Genomic DNA, 24,633 nt, shown 5'->3' with positions numbered 1-24,633 from the left:
AAAGGCTGGGATTTGAGGCATGGGACACGATACCCAGAAGAAGTATAAATAAACTTCTTGAAGGATTTTAACTAGCAGAGTATCATTATTTCATTTCTATTTGGAAAAATCACCTTAGCGTTTAATGGGAGCAGAAAAAAAAAAAGCTGAAGTTAAAGCAAAGTGTATGTAAGAGATGACGCCGTCTGTGGTTGAGCTTTGAGAGGGCCGATCGTCATTTTGACACACTCATCTCATTGTCCCAACAAGAGTTTGTTTCAGCTCACGGTCCAGCTGGGTGGTAGCAGTGGAGATGGGAAATGGACATGACAAGACGTAGGCATAGAATCGGCTGGCCTCTATACTAGATACAGGAGGAAGCAGTTCTTTAAATGAGTTAGTTAGGGGCTTGGTACCAGACAGGGCATGCACAGAAGAGCAGCTCAGGCTCCCTCACTTCTATATTCTAACCCACTTTCCCAAACTTTTCAGAGTGTTTCCCCTTAGACTTTCTTTGCCCCATGAGATTTCCCACCAACAGTTTAGAGTTTAGGGAAACCAAATCTCTGTTTACTGTATAACATACAACAGCAAAATAGTTCTTCCATCTGAACATGGAACTCTTGGATAATTCCTGTTCCATGTGGTAGTAAGGCAAAATAAATAAATAAATACTAAGGTGTGGCTAAGCCCACAAGCTTCAGTTGTACATGGAAAAATTCATACCAACTTTTAAAACAACCATATTTAGGAACCAAAACCTTTCAAATATTGTAGTTGAAATATAAATATTAAGATGTTTTATATATTTCATTTGTCATAGGTACCCCTTTACTTCACCTAGCTTCTACTTCCTCCTTCACCCCCCAGAACATTTTTAAGTGCCCATTAAGTATCCAACACCATGTAGGTTCTTGGAAAGATCAAAAGTGTGGCCTGTATCTTTGAAGATATGTATGTACAGAAAACAACTGGGAACTATATAGGAATTGTAGCCAATGGTCACATAATTTTAGGTTTAGGTTTACAATTTAGTACACATGGCTGTATTTTTTGTGTCTTTCCCACGTTCAAGAATAAGCTGTTCAACAGCAATAGGAACATTAGTTTGCATACGTCTGTGATCAGCCTTTAAGGTGTGGTCATTACATGAGGTCTAAATCAAGATTGTTTGTTTAAATTATTTTTAATATAACAAACATCAAAGTAGAGAACAGATTCTAAAATGTATTCTATTAAATAATTATCCAAGAGATGTTACCCAAAAATCAAGGCTGTGTAAGGCTGGGTGTGGTAGTACATGGTGGGCAAAGGCATTCGGATCTCTCTCTGAATTTGATGCCAGCTGGGTTTAACATAGCACAAGTCAGCCAAGGTCATCCTAGGCTACATAGTGAGACTATGTCTCAAAAAGGAACAGATGGACAGACAGACACAGGGTTATATGGTAGGCTTAATTACAGAAATAGTGTAATTTTGTTAATCCCTGTTGTTACTTTGGGGTTAAAAGCATAGATTAAACATTTCAGTGAACCCCTGTAATTCACTAGTAAACTGAGTTGACCAAGAGTTTGTTTTACAAGTTGTGTCTCTAAACCATGTTCTGAACATACTTTGGGAAAGGCTTTGGAATAAAGCTTTGAAATAATTAAACATCGGATACATCTCTACAGAGTTCTCTCAGTTGTTATCTTTCTCCATATTTGTTTGTTTCGTTAATAGAATTACTGCTTTTCTGGGGTTGGGGATTTAGCTCAGTGGTAGAGTGCCTGCTTAGCAAGCACAAGGCCCTGGGTTCGGTCCTCAGCTCTGGAAGAAAAAAAAAAAAAGAATTAGTGCTTTTTGTCAGTTGGCAACATTATTACTGGTTCAAGAATTGAGAGATTACAAAATTCCATTAACAACTATTTTCCTAAAACCTCACACTTCTGTAAATCCTTCTCAGTTTGGGGTAATTGGTGCTTTGAGTCATTAACCAACCAAAATAAAGCAAAATTTAACCATATTTAATTACTTTACTGGGTAGGAATGGATCTAAAGTCAGAAAAGGTATATTAAAGTTTTCATCTAGCTAGGCGTGGTCATATACCACTGTCATCCAAGGACTCGTGAGGCTGAGGCAGAAGGATCACAAATTCAAGCCCAGCCTGGGTTACTTGAAATTTCAAAAGCCCTCACCAAATTATTACATACACAGAACCCACAAAAGGTGAAGGTCCTACAGTTCTGAATACCAGGTGTTGAGCTAGTGACAGCTGCTACCTTAAAAGCCTGTAACTTGGCAGATGTTTAGTATACATTATGAGTAAGATAGTGCACTACCACTTAATAGTGTGAGCATGTTCTGAACCTGTGAAGTTAATTGTTCAAATTTATAAAGGGTACAGTGTGATAATTGGATGCATACACATTGGATAATGATATATCAGGGCAGTTAACATTTTCTTTAAACATTTTCAAATATTAATATAGTCATACATATTTATGGGCTAGAAGGTGGAATTCAATGTGTATATAGTAGATACTGATTAATTAGTATAATTACATGTCCATTTCTTTATCATTACTTTGTGTCTAAAGATTTTGGGCTCCTCACTAGTAGTTATTCATTAAACATACACAGTAATTGTAAACTCCAGATGTGAACCGGCACTACTGCTACCGTATTTGGAACACCAGAACTTACTTATACCTGTGTAGAGGGACCCAGTGATTTGACTTTCCAGTAAGCCCGCTAAGAGCCTACCTACTTTTCTAGCCTGCAGTTCATCACAGTTACACAGTCTGGTTGCCTTTTTAGTTTTTATATCCACTATAAAAGAGAACCTGAAGATCTCCTGAGATCTCCGTGTCTGAGGTATTTCACTTAATATATAACTCCTCAGTTTCATCCTTTTTTTTTTTTTTTTTTTTTGGTATAAATGACAATATTTTACCAACTGATCTACTGTGTGTATACCTAGGAATAAGAAAACCAAATTATTTATTTCCATTCTGAAGTTCTTGAGAAATTTGTATACTGTTGTCTTTGATTGCTGTCCTTATTTACAGTCCCATGGATGGTGTATGAATATAAATGAAAATTTGCTTTCCTTTTGTTTCTCCACATTGTTTGATAATCATTAGTGAGATGGGTGATACTGTGGTATTGACATGAATTTCCTTCAGAGCTAATGAAATCATGCCCCTCTTTTCTATAAATTTATTGGCTGTTTGATTTTTGAGAAGTATCAATTTACTGTTTTTAAATGGGTGATTTGGGGTGAGCTTTTTCAGATATTTATATATTCTGAGTATTAATGTGCAGAATCCTTCCCACTCTGTCATTGATTATCTTTGCTGTACAAAGGTGTTTGATAGTTTTATTTTTCTGATTTTGCTTTAGTTTCTGTGCTTTTGGAGTTATACAAAAACTGTTCCTTATCTCAGTGTTTTGAAATTTTGCCCTGTATTTTCTTCTAGTATTTCCACAGTTTTTGTGTTATATTTAGGTTTCTGACCCTCCCCTCTTTGATTTTTATATAGAAAGAAGTCCTAGCCTTTACCTGTGAATATCATTTTCCTAGTACATTTGTCTGTAAATGCAGAGGTTGTTTCTGGGTGTTATGTTTTGTTCTGTATCTATTTTATGCCATTATTGTGACATTTGAGTTACTATAGCTTTGAAGTGTGTACTTTGAAGTGGTACACTTCAAGCTTTGTTTAACGATTGCTTTTTCAGATCTTTTTGCTTCCATATGGATTTTATGATTTGTTCAGCTGTGTGAAGAAATCAGTCTGACGAAAGGCTGCACACATACTAATAGAACTTCCTTCCTTACTATTGTTCCCAGGTTGTAAGTGTCTGGAGGTTGAGCATTTGTCTAATTCCATGAGGTTTTCAAGTGTGGCTCACAGGTGCTGGTTCATGTTGGATTTAGTTTCCTTATAGACAGAATTTGTAGAGAGACAGTTTAGTAAATGCTTCAGTCACAGATTACTTGAAGTGCAGAAGTCAGCTAGGTCCTTAGGGAACAGTAGATTCCACTCATGAATCCTCTCCTCCTCTCATGGTTTCAATTCCATATCTGTATTCACTGGTGAAAACTCATATTTGATATCCGGTTCATAGAGCATCCCACTCAGCCGTCAGTAGACGCCGTTAGAACAGAGAATTCTCCTCTTCCTTCCAAAGCCTTCATAGTCTAGTCTGTCCGAGAGCGCAAGCCAGGCCATCAGAACCATGTGGGTTTGTTCCCAAACCATCCACCTTTTCTTTTCCTTTTTGGCATGGCTCTATAAATGCTGGTGCCCATTTCCTAAGGATGGGCAGCCTGTCTGTTGACGGTAGGCATTGATAGTGAATAAGTAAAACTCAGAATGAGCACCTTGTTTCTCATGTTAGTAGGAGATGCTGTAATTCTTTTAGACTGTGGTCTTCAAAGATTGGATGAGGAGGAGATGTGGGGCTGCCAGTCAGCTGTGTTAATCCTTCATCCTGTGCTTCTCTCTCACCCTGTGATAATGTCTGCATGTGGTGTTTAAGCTGCTGCCTGTGGTAGTGCAGCTGCATGTGGATGCTGCACAAAGCAGCAGTCCTTTGCAGTGCATCTCATTCCATTTCTTGAATTGCTACTAGAAGACCCTCTGCCAAACCAGTGTAGTGCTTGTGAGCAGCTTTGTCAAAGCACACTCACTCACCCGGCAGCTTCGTGCTACCCTCTTTTGTTTGGAAGTCAGTCGTGCACTTGAATTTAAAATGTTCAGTAATTACGTAAAGCTGAATTTGGGGTATTCAGCAATTGAATGATAAGTAGGGCTCAGGAACCATCAAGAGATCTCTGTCCAAGATGATAATTAGGAGGGAGGCATGAACTTCTCTGAGGATTTCATAGATTCGTGGTTTAGCAGCATTATTCTATTTTCAAAATTGTCTTGTCTGGTTGAACGTGAAGTTTTATACTTTGAACATATTGAGCTGTTCCTGTCCACTAATGTCATACCTAACAGACAGTTTCATGACTGGCAGGCCCCTGATCAACCAGCACACAGCAGAGTACATGCATGTTTGCACTGACCTGTGTAGTCATACATGTGAAACGCTGTAGTCCTTTCAGAGCCGTCTTGAATGCTGTCTTAAGATTTAGCCCTCCAGAATCGTCACTGGCTCACCAGATTCCACATGCTTAGTCATCTTGGCCATGTGCAGTAGCTTCCTGTGCTTATACCATTAGGTGAATGCATACTTCCCAACTGCAGGGGGCGAAAAGTTTGTGCTGCCTTTACCAAGTCAGCCACTTAACAAGGTTGGCCTATCACTTAGAAAAGTTTAATGTCCCTGGTTAGAAAGCTTTTAAAAGCCTGTTCAGACTAATGTGTTTCGTCATTGGCTCACTCATCGGACATTTCTTCAAATTTCTGAGCAAGCATTGATACAGTGTTAAGATGAAAATTCTTGTTACATGATTCATTGGCTATACCATACTACAGTCCAGTAAATTAGTGGTCTGAAATCCAAGCCTATCACAGAACATCTAATGTGCACATTAGTATAAAGTAATTAAAGGGAAAGCACCTGTAAATGTTGGAGGTGAGACTGTCAGCGGGGTTGTTTGCCTTTGTTTTCTGTGTTCCAAAACTTGGTTTTTTATTTAAAAAAAAAAAAAAAAAAAGCCTCATTGAGAAATAAAATATAAGGTGAAGCAATGTTTTAAACTTGGTAAAATATACCTAAAATTTCTAGAGATTTTGCAGACATCTGAGGCTTAAATAAGACTCCTTATGGGGCTAGAGAGAAGACTCAGCTGTTAAGAGCACTGTCTGCTCTTCCAGAGGACCCGGGTTCAATTCTCAGCACCCACGTGGCAACTCACAGCTGTTGGTAACTCCAGCTACCAGAGATTTAACATCCCCACACAGTTACAGATACAGGCAAAACACCAATGACAAAATAAAAATAAATCATTTTTTAAAAAGACTCCTTACAAAGTCATGTTATTTAGTTTATTTATTGTGATTGAAATGGTCTGAGAGAAGCTAACTGAATAGCTGGATTTATTATTTTTTGAAGAATATTATTTAAGTTGTAATACTCCAGGTGAACCTTGTTGGTTTCTGAAATGGTACTAATGAGCCTTTAGTTCTGGGGGAATAAACAAAAAACTTGCAGTTACAATATAACTAAGTGCATTTGTGGAGCCTCTTTGGATCAGGTAAAGCAGCTGAGTGCAGCTTTGCTTTGGACATGATTGGTTTAAAGCAGGGATCTGGAAATTCTGGATCTGAACCTTGGTCCCAGTCTCATTTAGGAAGATATCACTCTTCATTTATAAACTGGAGATGAAACCTTGCTCTTAGAATCTTCTAGAAGATAGAAATGAGCTATGTCTATAGACTTTTATCATATTCTATCAGGAAAATCAGCCATATGGAGAAGCAGTTTAATAATCATTTGTTGAAATAGTTGGAGAGATAGTAGACATTTTAAAAAGGATATACTCAGATACCTGTCCTAGTAAGAGAGGTGACATGCTTGGACTTGGAGACTGTTCCCATTACAAACCTCCTTCCTCCCTCCCTCCCCAGCCACAGTGAACTAGCCATTAAAAAAGGAAAAAGGAAAGATGGCAGCGTCCACAGGCCTTCCTTAGGGAACTACATGCATCTGTTAATGTTTTCTGGCCTTCACTCAGTAAGCTCCTATGACAGTTCTGGTCAGCTGTTACTTTTGACCGAGTAGGCAATACTTAGAAAGTTAGAATGGGCTTCAAAGTAGCGTTTCTGGGGCACAGGTGAGGTGCCTTAGTGCGGCTTAGTGAGGCTTATGGGCAGGCCTGATTCCCCGAGTTTGGTCTCAGGATCCCACAAGGTGACAGGAGAGAATTCCAAGAGTTGTTCTCTGAGACCTCTGTAAACACACTTGGCACTCACATGCACAAACAATAAATAATAAATACAATTTTAAAAGAAGTCAAAGGGAAAGACTTGAGAGCTGTCAAGGCACAGCTGCCCATAAAACGCAGTTCTTAGGTGACAGCAATTCGGAATGCTATCACAGGGCTCAAAGCCACATTTTCTATAAATAATTGATTTAAAATTTTATGTAAGGTAGAAACATAAAGGAAGCGCATGTTTTAAATAACTCAAAATTAGAAAAGTAGTCAAAATTAGATTTGTACATCATTGAAGCTAACAGTAAATTATTCCAAAATTGTGATTTTCCACAAAATCAGTTAGCTTGAGTTGTAAGAAAACAAAATTTGTAGCAGAATGAAGACAAAATAGTTGCTAAGAAGAATTGTGACTACTTACTGCATGTGACTTTTTGCCACATTCTCATAAGTCCTTTTTATATAGCTTTCTAGTTATTACAAAACACAGGAAAGGTAAATCGTGTCACAGATGACGTCACTTGTCAAGTCAGTGTTGGTAGGAGGACTTCTCCACTCGAGAGCTCTGTCCACATGTGCCCTCCCTCCCTCTCTCTCCCCCTCAGACTCATGGCCTCGTTTCTCAGTACATACGTGTGTGTGTGTGTGTGTGTGTGTGTGTGTGTGTTCAGGACTGTTTGGTGTTGGACAGGCAGTTGCTGTGCTCTTCTCTGGGGAAGGCTATTTCTCCTGCTCTCAGTCTTCTGACATTGAATATTCTCAAACTTGTCAAGTGAAGGGGTAAAAGAGAATTTTAAAATGATATATATAAAATATAATAATGTATCTTTACCAGCGTATCTAGAGAATAGCCGCCTGGCACTATCGTAAACATTGTTAAAGCAAAGCTTTTTTAATTCCAAATTTCATTTTTCCCCCGGTTGATCCTGCTATACATACATTTGGGGAAATGACACTTTTACTTGTCAGTTGCAGTAGCTTCTAGGCCTCTCTGTTCCTTGATAGGAAATGCAATGGTCTTTTTCACTTGGGCAATTTAAGTTGTCACCGTTTGATGAATTTATTTAAAGCTGAAAGCTCTTCCTTTTCTGTGAAGAAAAAACAAATGCACGGTTCAAATGTAACGATTCCTACAGGACGCCGTCAGATAGCCACTCAACAGTGAGCTGACGGATTGTAATGCCATCTCTTTATGTGTAGGGTTAAAGTTTATAATTCCATGATATTTATTTATTGTAGGATGTAATTAAAACCATTGTACAGAGTGGCGGCATCAAGCACCTCGTTACCATGGCAACCAGTGAACATGTAATAATGCAAAACGAAGCCCTTGTTGCTTTGGCACTGATAGCAGCTTTGGAACTGGGTAAGTGCCCCGCCAGCAGCCTTGGTCTCCACTGTTTTTAACTTGGATGAAAGGAAGCACAGGAGTGGGATGGAAATCAAATAGAACCTTGGCTGTGGAAGTGTTTTTGCTAGAGTCTACTTAAATCCTGATATACAGAAAATCGTATGGAAGTTGCTGTCATAGGTGTTTCCTGTGGCTGTGCTTTGTGTAACATTTTTAGATCAACACTTTAGGACTTAACTTTTAAGTATTATTTTACTTGGAAGATACATAAAACATTTTCATTGAAATGAAACCTGGAATATCACAGGAAGAAGAATCTGGAACTGGGGTTATAGCTCAGTTGGCAGAGTACTTGGCCTAGCATGCACAAGGTCCTGAGTTCAATCCCCATGTGGCTGGTAGTACATATCTGTAAATCTCAACATTCCCAAGGTATTAGATAGGGAGATCAGAACTTCAACATCGTCTTTTCTACATAGTGAGTTTAAGACCCACTGTGTATATTATGTAAGCTTTGCAACTCAGATGGAAAGGTATCCTGGTAGTTGGGAGCTAAGGACAAACACAGTCGCTGTAAGTGTAGCAGCTTACAGCTCTGCTCCAAGGAAAGGTTTTCCCAGTACACATGTAACAGCTCTGCTCCAGCACTGGAGGGTTTCCCCAGCAAGGTTGTGACAGCTCTACTCAGGTCCTGTGGAGTGTAACAACTCTGCTCTGCTAGGGATAGTTCCCCAGCCAGTGTTACAGCTCTGCTCCAATCGGGCTCTGGTCAAAGTGTTAAAGCTGGGCTCCGCTAGACTATCACACAGCACAACAAATTGGAGAGGAAAAATCCAGGAGGTGGCTGCCTCTGCTAGGGTGGGAGGTAGCAGCAAACTGAGCAGGATACAGAGTTTATGTAGGGTTTCTTGTTGGGGATAGGGGAGGCTTTCCAGGGTGGCTTGGGATTGGTGTGTTTTTGTAGCCTGATTCTGGGTCAAGCTCAGGGATTGGTGGGATTTCAAACCTGGGTCCTGGGGTCAATTCAGGGGCAGGATGTTTTTCCTTGGTCCTTTTCACCCTACAGCTTTTGTGAGACCTTGTCTCAAAGTAAGGGAGGGAGAGGAGAGAGGGCTGCTCATATTTTGACCCAGACTTTCTATGTCTGCTGTTTCTACTGATTCTCCCCTTTAATGGCCCTAAAAATGTGTTTCCATCACTTTATAGTACTCCTTTATCTAAACTCTCATCTCTGTCTTTTGTGTGTCTGTGTTCAAAACTTCCCACTAGGCAAAATTAAATAAAACTGTTAGTTTCTGTGTGTGATTGTCTAGTATACAGCATCCATGTGGGCAGAATTCTCCATGAGAAGCCAAGACACAAATAGAACCAGACCCTGATAACTGTCAGCCAGGGATGGTGTATCAGAGCCATATAACTTTTGGCTAAGACCCAAAACTGCTTTACAGCACACCCCGCCTGTAGGGTCTTTTAAATATAGAATCATGTTCTTTGCAAATAGGGGTAATGTGGCTTCTTCCTTCCCTATTGGCATCATTTTTAGGTCTTTCTCTTACTGCACTAGCTAAGACAGGTGCCTCTAGTGATCTTTCGGGTTCGGTGGCACGTGTTGTAACAACTGCCTGTTCATCTCTGCTCCTACGAATTTGAGTCTTTAAGTTTGGCTAAGGATTTACTGAACATTTGGGGGAGGGGGTTGTTTGTTTTATTTAGGGAGCCCGCTCTTTGATTATATGCATTTTTTTTTCTTTTTCATTAGCTTCTTTCCCAATATTTGTTATATCTTGCTGTGTTAGGTTTGGTGATTTCTTTGGTTTGCTAGAACTGTGAGATCCCGATATCGTGTGTGTGTGTGTGTGTGTGTGTGTGTGTGTGTGTGTGTGTGTGTGTTTATATTTGTAACCTTTTCATTTTAATACACCTTTACTGTATTCCAGGTGTTGTGATAAGAGATAGTACTGTTTTCATGAGGTTTTAGGAATATCATGTCTTCCTTGTTTCTTCAATGACTATTGTTCATTTAATAGTGTAACTTTTTAGCATTCAAGTATTTGTATAGTTTCTGATGTTTCTCTTGCTATTGAGTTCTTATTTTGCTTACTGTGGTCTTCTAAGATAGAAGGAATTATTTCAGCCTTTGTTTGGTTTTTTTGGTGTTGTTGCTTTTGGGGTATCTGTTAAGGCATGTTTTGTGGCCTTAAAATGTGTGCATATTCCTTATTGGTAGGATGGAATATCCAGTTGGTCTGTGATATAATCTAGCTTTGAAGCTTCTTTGCTGGTTTGTTTGGCAGATCTGTCAAGAGCATGGAATATTGGAATCTGCTGCTATGACTGTATGAGGACCTGTGTGGTCTTTTGTGCCTTTGTGTGCCTATTTAAATTCAAAGCCCCAAAATTTGGTTCCCGGGTTGTGCCTGTCTTTGATGAACTGTAGTCCACATTTCCTCCTTACCAGTCAGAGCTGGAGTCTACTGAACTAGAGTGCAGAGACAGATTGGTTTTTCCTGCCAATTAAAGAATTAAAAGGCAGGAAAGAAAGTTTGCAGAGCCAGATTTTGATTTCAAGTGGAAGGAGGAGAGGAAGCAGACTCCTCCTTCAAGGAAGAGAGAACTGGAACGCACATTCCCAGGGGAGGCAAGAGTCTAGTTGGTTGAGTATCTCTGTCAGAGAAGGTAAGCTTTTCCTGTGTAAGTGCCTCCCAGTTGCTTTACTCAAAGATGGAAGGGCTGGTTGGCATGCAGCCTGTCTCTGACTGCACATGCCTGGGGCAAGCAAGCTGCACACTTTGGCTTCAGGGAAAAGAAAGAGGAAGGAGGCACCATCTCCACTATTATAGGACATGCCAAGAGAAACTACCCACCCCAGAGTGCCCTTTCCCTTGCTGTCTTACCTTCCAAAGGACTAATCCTAACCTCTGTCAGTTGTATCACCTTCTTTACAGCTGTTTGCTTGAGAGTATAAAGCCTTTGACTCTCAGTGTTTGTACATCTTATACCTGTGTTCCTTGGAAACAACAGCTAGACCACCTTTTTTAATCCACTCAGACTGCATCTTTTAATTGGCAAATTTGGTCATTTGCATTTAGAGGTATCATTTAGAAGGGTCTGCTGTTTCCTGTGAAAGTGTTACCTTCCTGCTGTTAGTATTAGCAAATTGCTGTGTTGGGTGTGATCGATCCCCCACCTTGGCTCTCTGTTCATCTCTTCGTTCGTCTCATGAAATGTTTACTTTCCTGTGTGTTCATGGATGATGCTGTCTTCTTTCTCTATACGCACTCCTTTAAGAATCTTCTATAGTGCTGGCCTGCTTGGCATATGTAGTTAGAGTTTACCTGCCTGGTCCACAGTCAGGACAAATCTCTCTCACCCGCCAGGCCCATAGATGCTCAGAACCAACCTAGTAAGCACACAGAAACTTATATTGTTTACAAACTGTATGGCCGTGGCAGGCTTCTTGTTATCTACTTCTTCTATCTTAAATTAACCCATTTCTGTTAGTCTATACTTTGCCACATGGCTTGTGGCTTACCGGTGTCTTTACATGTTGCTTCTCATGGCAGCAGCTGGCAGTGTCTCTCCCCACAGCCTTCCTGTTCCCAGCCTTCTCCTCTTCCTTGTCCCGCCTACCCTATCCTTCCTGCCTGGCTACTGGCCAATCAGCACTTTATTTATTTTAACCAATCGGAGCAACACATTTGACATACAGAACATCCCACAGCAGGCATGAATTGCCATGATTTGAGTTTGTCTTGAACTGTCCTTATTTCTCCGTGAGTTTTAAGAAGTAATTTTGCTGGGTGTAGTAATTTTGGTGTTAGTCATTTACTTTCAGGGTTTGACCTGTGTTGTTCCATGCTTTCCTGGTTTTTAAGGGTGCTAATGAAAGACGATGTTTTTGTATTTTTTCCCTTAAACCTTTTAATGTTGTTTCTTTATATTCTTGGCATCTTGCTTATGATAAGTCATGCAGAGGTTCTTCACTGCTTGAGTTGTTTCATTGAACCCTATGGATTCTTAGGATTCATTTCTTGAATGTATCCTAGACTTCGTGGGAGTTTTTGTCATGTTTTTTCTTGTACATGTCTGTATGTATTATCTTGTTTTTCTGCTTTGTCTGGTCTTTTCTGGTGGTTTTTCTTATGAGAGTAAGGTTAAAGCATAGAATATTAAGTAACAACTAATGTTTTTTAATAAAAAAAATAGGTGAAATTTTGGGGGGTTTTATTTGTTTTTGTTTTATTTTTGGGGTGTGTGTGTGTGTGTTTTGTTTAAGCATTTCTTCCCCATCCTGGTCTTTTCATAGAAATTCTCACGGCTCCTTTTTGGGAAGTTCTAGTGTGTAGAAGGGGAAACAGTGTTCAACCTGATGGCACTACTACCATGCACAGTGGCTGTGACACTCTGTTTCGTATTGTAGGTCCTGCTGAGAAAGATCTTGAAAGTGCTCAGCTTGTACAGATTCTACACCGACTGCTAGCAGATGAGAGAAGTGCTCCAGAAATCAAATATAACTCCATGGTCCTGATCTGTGCCCTCATGGGATCTGGTATGTACTCCTCTGTCACTTGGTATCAGTCTATGGCTTCCATCAGATGGTAAATGGCAGTCATGGGAAATGGCTGACTGTGTTTCAGAAGTGGAGACATTCATTTTTAAGACGATACAGGAACTTGCCCTCATGGGACAGAACAGGCTGTCAGACCCCCTGAAGCTGGAATTACAGGCAGCTGTGAGCTGCCAGATGTGGGTGCTCACAACCAAACTCAGTCTTCTCTCTGCAAGAGCATGCATGCTCCTGACAGCTGAGCCATCTCCAGCTCCCAAGACCACTTCTAAACTGAAACTGTTCCCAAAGGATTCTTCTAAAATTGTGTCATACAGTAAATACAGCAAAAATAAACTTGTGTATTTTTTTGTTTTTTTTTCCAGACAAGGTTTCTGTGTGTAGTTTTGGAGCCTGTCCTGGATCTCACTCTGTAGCCCAGGCTGGCCTCGGACTCACAGAGATCCGCCTGCCTCTGCCTCCTGAGTGCTGGGATCTAAGGTGTGCGTCAACTTGTGTTTATTAGTGTCCAAATACGTTTTTATGTAAAGAACAAGTTCTGGATTCACATGTCATATTAACTAAAGACTTTATTCAAGAAATCATTGATTTATTATATCAGTATATGTACCATGGCTACTTGGATGTATGTTCATTCTGCTGTTACTGAATGGAATGATTTAGAAATACCGATTGAGTCTGTGGGGTGATGTGGTGGTGTTTCCTGTATTCTTGCTGACTTCCTGAGTGTTGTCAGTTGTTGAGAGAAGAGTATTGAAGCCCTCCTCCCCATAATAATACATTTGTATGTTTGTCCTCTGGCTCTGTCAGTTTTTTCTTAGAATGTTGTAAACAGTGTTGGTAGGCACGTACGATGTTAGGGCTCTTGCAGGTTTTTGGTAGAGTAACTCTTCTGCCGCATGTGATGTCCCTCTCAGTCTCTACTGTTGTTCCTGCTCTGAAGTCTCATTTATGTGGTGTTAACATAGCTACTCCTGCGTATTTTTAAGTAGCATTTTCATTTTTTTCTTTTCTTAGTGTCAGTCTAGTGTTGATAAGTTCGCTTTCTTCCTGGGGTGGTTTTTTTTCCAGTTGTTTGAAGCACAGTCATAGCTTTCTGTTGAGACAGTTTAATTGTAATAGAATATGTAAACATTGCTTTACCATACTAGCTATTTTTCAGTGTTCAGTAGCAGGAAGTATGTTCACTTTGCTTCCTGACTACCACCATCTGTCTCCGGGCTGTTTGCTATCCTCCAAAACTGATCCTGTATCCATTAAACAGCAGCTCTCTTTACCTCTTCCTGCTGCAGTTCTGTATTCTTTTTCTATTATTATTAATTCTAGGCATGTCATGTAAGTTGAATAATAACATATTTGTTCTAAATGCTAAGTGATGTTCTGTTGTATGTGTATATGACATTTATTCCCTCTGTAGTTGGAAATTTTCCTGTGTCCCGCCTGGTCCCACAGCTGCTCAGTCCCAAGTAAACACACAGAGGCTTATATTACTTACAAACTGTATGGCCTATGGGTCAGGCTTCTTGTTAGCTAACAATTATTACTTAACCCATTTCTATTTATGTGTTACCACATGGCCACAGTGTTACCGGTCTGCTGGCCTCTTATTGCTCCTTCAGTGGCAGCTGGAGTCTTCTTGACTCTACTTTTCATCTTGTTTTCAGTTTGAATGTGTTCCCTAACATTATCCTGCCCTGCCATAGGCCAGTGCAGCTGTATTTATTATCCAATGGGACCCACACATATTCACAGCATACAGAAAGACATCCCCCAGCATTCCCTCCTTGATGGGCATTTGTCTTACTTCTACCTTGCCTTTTTGGGAATAAAGCCACTTAACACCAGTATAAGAATCACTCTTCAAGCCCTGCTTTCTGTTCTTTGGGGTATATACAGAGATGGAAATGTGGGATCTTATGATAAATCTGCTTCTTTTTTTTTTTTTTTTTTTTTTGAGAAGCAGCTGCAGTGCTGTTTTCCACAGGGTCTTGACTGTGTAACATTTCTGCCAGTAATGCATATGTGGGTTCCAGTTCTCAGCATCCCAACTAACCCTGTTTTTCTGTAATCACCACTCAATGAATGTGAGGTGATTGTTTTGATTTGCCTTTCTGCACTCATCAGTGATGCTGGGAATCTTTTCCTGTGTACATTGAAAGTTGTTTGGTTCCTTCATGTGTTCTGACATTAATCCTTTATCATATATGATTTATAAATATTCCTTGTTCTGGGAGCTGGAGAGATGGCTCAGAGGTTAAGAATACTGGCTGTTCTTCCAGAGGTCCCGAGTTCAATTCCCAGCAACCACATGGTGGCTAAAAACTATCTGTAATGAGATCTGGTGGCCTCACCCATGCCTTTAATCCCAGGTCTCAGAAGGCTGAGACAGGTGGATTTCTGTGAGTTGAGGCCAGCTTGGTCTGCATAGTGAGTTCCAGGACATCCAGGGCTATGTAGAGAGACCTGCCTCAAAACAAGAAAGAGGGAAAAAAAAAATTCTATGTGACTTTAGGATGGACTTCTCCTGTTTCTACTAAAAGATTAGTTGTGGTGTTTGAACATACCAAAATTAACGCACCAGGAATCAAGGAGATGGCCCCTCAGTTAAAGGTACTTGCCTGCCACCAAAGCCTGAGCATAGTTCTTGGGATCCACATGGTTGAAGGAGAATCAACTCCTACACACTGTCCTCCAAACACAATTCATGCCCTGTGGTATAAGCTTGTGGTTTAAATGAAAATTTAAAAAATAAAATAAATTTAAGTTGCAGAGTATTGATTATATTGAACATATTTAGACCCCAATCTTCCCAATAGCAGGTCCTCAATTATCCTGGGAATCCTACACTTTCTTACAGTTAAGGCTAAATGAGCCAAAAAGGTCAGAAAAGGCTAGGGGAAAAAAAAAATCTAACAAGGAGGTGAGTTTCACAAATTGTATTCAAAGTATATGAAGTAAAAACTTCACTTATCACAAAATTCAACAGGTTTTTAAATCAACTATTTAGCTTTTTGTTTGAATTGCTGGTGGGATTAAGTTGTAGATTATTAGATGTTGAGATTATGCAGTAAGCTATATTAATTACAGTTTATTTACCCTGAACAACTTCAGACTGCAGAACCTCATGTAAATCTTTATAAAAGACAGTGCACTCCTAAAAAAGACCTTGCTAGGTACTGTTGGACTCTTTCCTGATTTATTCTTGGCTTTATAGCTCTGTCTAGTCAAATCATCAGGTGTATGTTTAAAGAAGATTACATAGTGCAATTAGAACAATGTAGCAGAAACGTGAGCTTTCTCTTCTCTCTTCCAGAATCTCTATACAAGGAAGTGCAGGATTTGGCCTTTCTAGACGTTGTATCCAAACTCCGAAGTCACGAGAACAAAAGTGTTGCCCAACAGGCCTCTCTCACAGAGCAGAGACTTACAGTGGAAAGCTGAGGGCGGATGGCCCCTCCTGGCACAAGGCATCACCCCAGCTGACTACCCCACTGTTCTCCATCCAGCTGCTTCTTCCGCTCCATCCTCTACATCACTTGTGCATGCGTGTAATGTTCCAGTACCAACTGAAGAACTCTGTAGGTACCTGCCTAATAAGATTTCTCAACCCATAGTTAATGTGAACACAACTGTCCAAACAAGTCTCCACCCATAACTGTTATCCTGTATCCCTGACGCTTGAGCTACATTAAGTAGAATGTGCATGTTGTAGCCCTATGATGATGTAAACTTGGTACTACATGCTGACTTGCTCTTCACATGCAGTAAGCTACATAATAATGTACTGGTAAATTAGAAACAAAGAATGCAGCAGGATCTGTCTAGCTTATTTAAAGATGAGACTGAACAGTAAAAGTACCACCATAGGTTTTGGTGCTTGGGAAGCACAGTGATCAAAAACTGTATGGCTGCTCATTCATTAGTCTTCTACTAATGTCAGGCCCCTTGTGCCTGGAGTCGAATAGATTCATTACACTCTATTTCCCTACGGTTTCTCCTGTTTCTGAACTGTATAGGCAATTTGCCAAACAACATGGCAAAATTTCCTTAGGCGTCTCACTCGGACTTTAACTGACAGTGGTACAGAGGCCCAATGCTGAAGACATGGTTTTCAGTGTGATCGGAACAAAGGGGATAAAGAAACCCTAGCATACTGGACCACTTTGGATCTTGCCTGTACTTTACATTCTGATTTGTGTGTAGTTACATCGAGAACTTCCATCACTTAACTAGCGTTGTCCAACACGTGTCTCTAAAACTTGCTCGCCATTTGTTCCAACTGAGGAAAACTGAGTACAGCTTGTTCGGTGGAAAACAGGGTTTTTTTCCCCCGTTTTTCACCTTTCGGGCTGAAAGCTCGGAGCTTCATCTTTCATACTCCTTTTAACTATTGTGCTAATTCTAGGTGGATAGAAGAGGAGACGTGAAGTTGTAAGCTTGTCTACGCTAAAGGAAGGAAGGCCAGTTTTAAAAGCCATAGTAGCCAGCCCGGTACATTCTGCAGATGGTCTCATAGCAGTCACTGTTAGAGTTCCTCACTTGCATTTCCCTGCTGAGAACCATAGTAATCCCACAGGCTACAAGCCAGGACTTGGTGTGAGGAACCTTCTTGGCAAAATGTAGTGTGCTCGTCACTGCCACTAACCACCACCAAGTGAGTTTTTAGAGCTTTGACACACAATCTTTATAAATTAATCAGGACTCCCTGTGACCTGCCTTCTTGCACCCGTTTGACCCCTGCTGATAAACAAGGACGGGTGGGCTCCTTCACAGGACTGGAGGGCAGTGGAAGGAGCTACTGAAGAGGGGACAGCTCCTTCCTCCCCAACAGGAGATACACGTGTCTCTGCATTATCTAAATCGGACTTTGGTTTTCACACTTTTAAATTCAAGGAAGATTTACTTAACGTAAGTAAAAACTTGACTGCCAGTTCCCTCTGATGTCCCAATAAGGGAACTGTTGTGAGCGCCTGTGCTACACTTCTTGTAGGAATGAGCTCTTTAACGTTTTTCTCCTGGGCTGGATACGTGGACTAACGTGCAGAATTCTGTCCATATTAATAACTTAATAAATCAATAGTATATGAAACTACAGTGGTATTACTTGGTTTCTTTGTGTATGTTGCCTATATTTTCGCATCCAAGAACAGGGTTTGCTCATAATTGGTATTAAGTGTGTTGAATGAATGAATTCTGTTGGCAAAAAAAAAAAAAAAAAAAAAATTCCAGATAGATGATGAGACTTGGAGAGTTCTACTTCCAGATCTTTAAAAAGAAAATACTTAATAGATTGCATTCTTACTGAAAGGAATTACAGGGGGGGGGGGGACCAAAAAAAAAAAAAAAAAAAACTTCAGAAACATCCCAAAGTCATAGACCTGAGAAATGGAACCATGTGACTCAGCTGCCAACAGTCACTTCAAACTCATAGCTCCCTAGCACCAGCAAAACCAAGTGCAGTCTACTTCTCCAGGAGGATTGTGCACTTAACTACAGAGGCCAACAAATTAGGAAATTCACTGCAAAGCTCGGGCAGTTGGGAGAAGGAAGACCAGATAATAATCCTTCACCGCCAGCTAATGAAGCTGAGCTTCAGGGGCTAACATTAAATTACTCTGCTACCCCAGAGTGCGTTTTAAAGGAGTAGGAGGAATAGCACCACAAAGCCAAGAATGTCCCTTCTTCCCCTTGGCCCCACCAGAAGCTTGGAGTCCTCTGACCACCTCCCATTCTGTAACCTTGCATTCAGGACAAATCTGATAAACACTATTCCAGAATCCAGTGTTTTCCTTGGAACTATATTTTGTGTATACTATGATGTGAATAGAGAAGTGTAACCAAATTTTAAAGTTCTAAAATGATTACCTGTTGGGAATGGACTATAGCTACCTGGAGGCATTAGGGTAAAGGTCTGAGAAAACCTGTATATAAAGAATTCAAAGGAAATTAGGTTATTCAAATTCTGCTGAACATATGGGCTGAAGATGTGTAGGTGGTTAAGACACTTATATAGGTGAGCATCACTGTTTGTATCTGTCTTGTATCCAGTTTGTGCAATCAATAAGGTAGACCGCCATTCAACTCGGGGTAACCGTAACATTGCAATGATGTTTGGGATGAAGCCTCTTAAATGCAGTTAGGAATGTAAATCATTTTTTATACAATCATGTGATCTCATAAATTTACATATATACATAGAGACAGAAACATTTCATGTAGTGTATATAAGTGAATGCTGTATAGGCATACATATCTAATGGGAACGTTGTGGTTGCTATACTTTAAAAGTGTAATATAGGGCTGGCAAAATGCCTCAGTGGGTAGAAGCACTTGCCACACAAGCTTAACAGCCTGAGTTTGATCCCTGAAACCCATCGTAGGAGAGAACCAACTTCGAAAAGTTGTCCTCTGTCCCTCATATGCATGCCCTACACTCTTGCACACACATCAAGCATACACAATAATATAAATTTTAAAGTGTAATAATGTAAACTACTTGGTCTTTGGATACTTTGTCACATACTGACTATAGGACCATAGCCAAATTACTTAAAACTCACCTTATTTTCTCTTCAGCATGGAAAACTTAATGGTCCTCAGAATTTTGAGACAGAACTTTAGAAATTCAAGATAAAGATAGATAATATACTATGGACTAAACTACTCTTAGCCTTCTGCATATTACCCAGATAAAGTAATTTTAAAACAAAGCTGAAAGCTGAGCATGAGGGTACATACCTTTAATCCCAACACTAAGAAAGCAGAGGCATGGAGTCTCTGTGAATTTGAGGCCAGCCTGGTCTACATAATGAGTTCCAAGCCATCCAGGGCTACATAGTAAAACTGTCCTAAAAATAAGTAAATAAATAAAATTTAAAAAGCTTTTTATAAAGCCATGTTTTCGTTCTATCCAGAGCACAGATATTTTAATCCAGCACTCCAAAACATAGACAGTATACATCACGGTGCTGTTCACAATTCCAGATAAGAACATTTATGTTGACAATTTATTTTGTATTCCAGATCCAGTCTTCAGTAGAGCAGATGTATGCCAAGCAGTTCTGGTCCCTGCATTCTCTGGCCCGTATTCCCTCAATCCCTACCTTCCCTCCTGACTGGTGTCATCACACTTGTCCCAAGAGGCATGCAGAGCCTCCCACTTTGTGAGCAAACCCAAGAATCAAGCTCATCAGATCCACCCCACACTCCAGGCTTGGACTGGTACAAACATCCTATGTACCAGACCAGTCTTCTCTGTCCATCTAATTTCATCCCACCTTCCAACCTGTAGGCCCAACCACCTGCACATCCTTTCTTCTGCCCCAACATGCTCTGTCAATGTTAGCATAAAAAGTCCACATGCCCAGATATCACTGCAAATAATACAAACAATATGAAACCTGATGTCTCCTCTCTAAAAACTACCTATCCTGTAGAAATGTTTGCCAGTAAGAAATACCTGGATGAACCCAGGAAACAATTTAAAAGAACAATCATAAACTAACTTCAAATAATTCAAGGAATTTTAAGAAGACACAAACAACTCAATGAAACTAAGGAGAATAAATACCTGAAGTGATGCCCAAGAAAACACAAACAGGCTGATGGAAATGACAAGGACATTCTAGGACTTGAGAACAGAATTCAGTCAGGAGATGGAAACACTGAAGAGGATTCAACTGAAGTGAAGACAAAATTGAATAACCCGACTAGAAAACCCAAAGCCTTACGAGTAAAATGGATCAAGAGAAAATAGAATATCAAGAGTTGAAGTGAAGGATATAAGCCAAAGAAACATGGAATATGATTTCTAAAACAGGAAAATACAGGAAGTGTGGGACATCATGAAAAGACCAAATTTTGAGTTATAAGCATAACAGAGAGAAGAACCCCAAATCAAATGACATAGACCTGGTCTTCAACAAGATCATAAAAGAAAACTTTCCCCAACTATGGAAAGTCATTCCCACAGAAATTTTAAAAAGCACACTGAGCACTAACTAGACAAGACCAGAAAAGAAATTCCCCAGAGCATATCATAGTTAAAACATTAAGTATGCAGAACAAAGAAAGTGTACTGAAAACTGCAATAGAAAAATTCAGGTCCCATAGGAAGGAAAACTTAGCAGAACAGCAGATGATTTCTCAGGGGAAACTTTGAAAGCCAGAAGAAGAGCCTCGAACAGTCCATTCCAAATCCTAAAAAAATTAATGTAGCCAGCCTAGGACAATATGCCCAGCACAACTATCCACCATAGTTGAAGGAGAAAGGAAAACTTCCCACAATATAAACAGCCTAAAAATTTTATATACAACAACCCAACCCTGAAGAAGATATTGGAAGCAATATTTTCTATTGAAGAGAGGGATGAATATAGCCAACAGACTGTGAAAAGAAATATGAAGCCATAATTAAAATACAAAATATCAATGATAACAAAAATCAACATGACCACAATTAATGCACATATTTCAATAATAACTGTAAGTATCAATGGCCTCAATTCTCCAATCAAAAGATGCAGGCTAGCTGAATGGCTCAAGAAACAAAATCCATCTATCTGTTGCCTACAAGAAACATACTTTAGCTTCAAAAATAAGTAAAGCCTTAAAAGGACAGACAAAGCACTCCAATCAAATAGGATCAGGAAGCAAGCAGGCATCACTATCCTAATAACTGACAAGACATCAAACTAAAACTAATCAGAAGAGATAAAGAGGGATACTTCATTCTAAATTAGGAAATAATTAATCGAGAATAATTTACTATTCTAAACATACATGTGCCAAACTCCGGGGTGTGCAATTTCATTAAAAAAAAATCTACTGGATATAAAGACACAGATTAACATCAACCCATTAAAGCAGGTGATTTCAAAACCCCACTTGTTTTAATAGATGGATCATCTGGACCAAAAACATCTGAATGAGTTGGCATCATCCATCAAATGGACTTATCTACAGAATATTCCACTCAAACACCAAACAGTACACATTCTACTCGGCGATGCTCCAGAACTTATCTAAAACAGCCCAGATCCTGGAACACAAAACAAATCTTTACAAATTCAAAAAGGTTGAAATACTTCCCTGTATCCTATTTGACAACAATATAATAAAACTTGAAATTGACACCAAGCAAATCTCTAGTAAGTACACAAACTCATAGAATTGAAGCAACTCATTGCTGAATGGTGAATGGGTCAAAGAAGTAGTCAAGGGGGGAAAAAAGTCCTGAGACTAAATGAAAATGGAAACAAAATCTCTGGGACACATCAAAAATAGTCCTGTGAGGGAAATTTATAGCTCTAAGTGACTTTATTACAAATCAGAAAGAGCATAAATGAATGACTGAATGATGCAACTCAAAAATTTGTAAGAACAAGAACAAACCAAATCCAAACTCAGTTGACTGCAAATCAATAAAAATCAGAGAAGTTATCTTAAGCCTTCTATTTCTGCAATGAAACACCACGACCAAAGCAACTTGGGTATATCTAGCTTGTGCTCCCATATCACAGTTTATAATAAAAGGAAGTTAGGAAAGGAAATCAAATAGAGCAGGAACCTGGAAGCAAGAGCTAATGCAGAAGCTATGGAGGAATGCTGCTTACAGGATTGCTCCCTAGTTTGCTCAGCCTGCTTTCCTATAGAACTCAAGACAACCAGCCCAGGGATGGCACCACCCACAATGGACAGGGTCCTCCCTCATTAATCACTAAGAAAATGTCCTACCAACTTGTCTACAGCCCAATCTTTTAAAGATTTATTTGTTTGTTTATTTATTTATTTATTATGTATACAGGATGTTTGACTGCAGGCCAGAAGAGGGCACCAGATCTCATTACAGATGGTTGTGAGCCACCATGTGGTTGCTGGGAATTGAACTCAGAACCTCTGGAAGAGCAGTCGGTGCTCTTAATAACTGAGCCATCTCTCCAGCCCCTACAGCCCAATCTTATACAGGCATTTTCTTAATTGAGCTTCCCTCCCATCTGATGACTTTAGCTTGTATCAAGTTAACATGAAACTAGCCACTACAGAAATTAATGAACTAGAAACAATGAAGACTGTATGAAAAATCCTGTAAGAGCAAGTCCTTTAAAAAGATAAGGATTGACAGATCTTTAGCTCAACTAACCAAAAGAGGGAGAAGACCCAAATTAACAGAATCAGAAATGAACAGAGAAACCTTATATTGGACAGCAAAGAATTTCAGAATATTATAAGGAATGCTCTTAAGAATATTCTCCATTTGGTTGGAAAACCTAAAAGAAATGGATGAATATCTAGATTCAACCAAATTACCATAATTAAACCAAGAAGTCAATATCCTAAGCAGACCTGTAACAAATGAGATTGAAAAAGAGAGAGAGAGAGAATGAATGAATTCAGGGCCAGATGGATTCACAGCAGAATTCTATCAGACTTTCAAACATCTTCAGCCAATCCTTCTTAAAACTATTTTAAAAAGTAGAAACAAGTGGACCACTCCCAAACTCCTGTGACACCAGTATCACTAATACCAAAACAGTCAAGACAATAAAAAAGGAAAACTATGGGCCAATATTTCTGATAAACATAGATTCAAAAATTCTCAGTAAAATACTTACAAACAGCATAGAAACGTACATCAAAAAGAGTAGCCACTGTGAATAAGTTAGCTTTATCTCTGACATGCAGGAATGGTTCAACATATGCAAGTCAATAAATGTAATAAACACTTAGTTTCATCCATTTGCCTGCAAACCTCATTATGTCATTGTTTTTCTCTGCAGAGTAGTACTCCATTGTGTATATATACCACACTTTGTTTATTCATTCTTCAGTTGAAGGACATCTAGGTTGTTTCCAGGTTCTGGCTATTATAAATAATGCTGCTATGAACATAGTTGAGCATGTGTTCTTGTGGTATGATTGAGCATTCCTTGGGTATATGCCTAAGAGTGCTACAGCTGGGTCTTGAGGGAGGTTGATTCCCAATTTTCTAAGAAAGTGCCATATTGATTTCCAAAGTGTCTGTACAAGTTAGCATTCCCACCAGCAGTGGAGGAGTGTTCCTTTGCTCCACATCCTCTCCAGCATAAGCTGTCTTCTGTGTTTTTGATCTTAGCCATTCTGACAGGTGTAAAGTGGTATCTCAGAGTCGTTTTGATTTGTATTTGATTTGTAATTAGGGATGTTGAGCAATTCCTTAAATGTCTTTCAGCCATTTGAGCTTCTTCTGTTGAGAATTCTGTTTAGCTCTATAGCCCATTTTTTTTAATTGGACTGTTATGTATTTTGATGTCTAATTTCTTGAGTTCTTTATATATTCTGGATATCAGCCCTTTGTCAGATGTGGGGTTGGTGAAGACCTTTTCCTATTCTGTAGGCTGTCGTTTTGTCTTACTGACCATGTCCTTTGCTCTACAAAAGCTTCTCAGTTTCACGAGGTTTATTCTTTTATTGTTTATTAATTAATTTATTTATTAATTGTTGCTCTCAGTGTCTGTGCTACTGGTGTTATATTTAGGAAGTGATCTCCGGTGACAATGCATTCAAGCGTACTTCCTACTTTCTCTTCTGTCAGGTTCAGAGTACCTGGATTTATGTTGAGGTCTTTGGAGCAGAATGGGAGAACAGAGAGGGAGATACCATAATGGATGAAGACCCCAGGTGAACAGGAAGAAGCAGAGTGCTAGAGAGGTCCCCAGAAATCCACTATAAACTACTGGCAATGGTCAAGAGAGTACCTGAGCTGACCTGCTCTGGTGATTGGATGGCCAAACACCCTGGCTGTCATGATAGAACTCTCTCATCCAGTGTCGGGAGTTCAATTGGTGAGAGAGAGGAGGGATTGTATGAGCGAGAGATATTGAGATCAT

General features: G+C 39.6%; 1 protein-coding gene across 4 annotated transcripts in view; it reads left to right on the top strand.

Moving 5' to 3' along the window:
• The window catches only part of Rap1gds1 (Rap1 GTPase-GDP dissociation stimulator 1), a 143,203-nt gene extending 125,343 nt beyond the window's left edge, over positions 1-17,860 (top strand). For all 4 annotated transcript variants that reach the window (XM_036190902.1, XM_036190901.1, XM_036190900.1 and 1 more), the window contains 3 exons: positions 8,088-8,214; positions 12,620-12,748; positions 16,080-17,860. In XM_036190902.1, the coding sequence (XP_036046795.1) occupies positions 8,088-8,214; positions 12,620-12,748; positions 16,080-16,207 (384 nt within the window). In that variant the 3' untranslated portion in view covers positions 16,208-17,860. The remainder of the gene's footprint in view (positions 1-8,087; positions 8,215-12,619; positions 12,749-16,079) is intronic.
• The last annotated feature ends 6,773 nt before the right edge of the window (positions 17,861-24,633 follow it).

Source organism: Onychomys torridus, chromosome 6 (assembly GCF_903995425.1).
Source record: "Onychomys torridus chromosome 6, mOncTor1.1, whole genome shotgun sequence".
NCBI classification, from domain to species: Eukaryota; Metazoa; Chordata; class Mammalia; order Rodentia; family Cricetidae; genus Onychomys; species Onychomys torridus.
The sequence above is the reverse complement of the archived record's forward strand: the minus strand, read 5'-3'. Positions and strand labels throughout refer to the sequence as shown.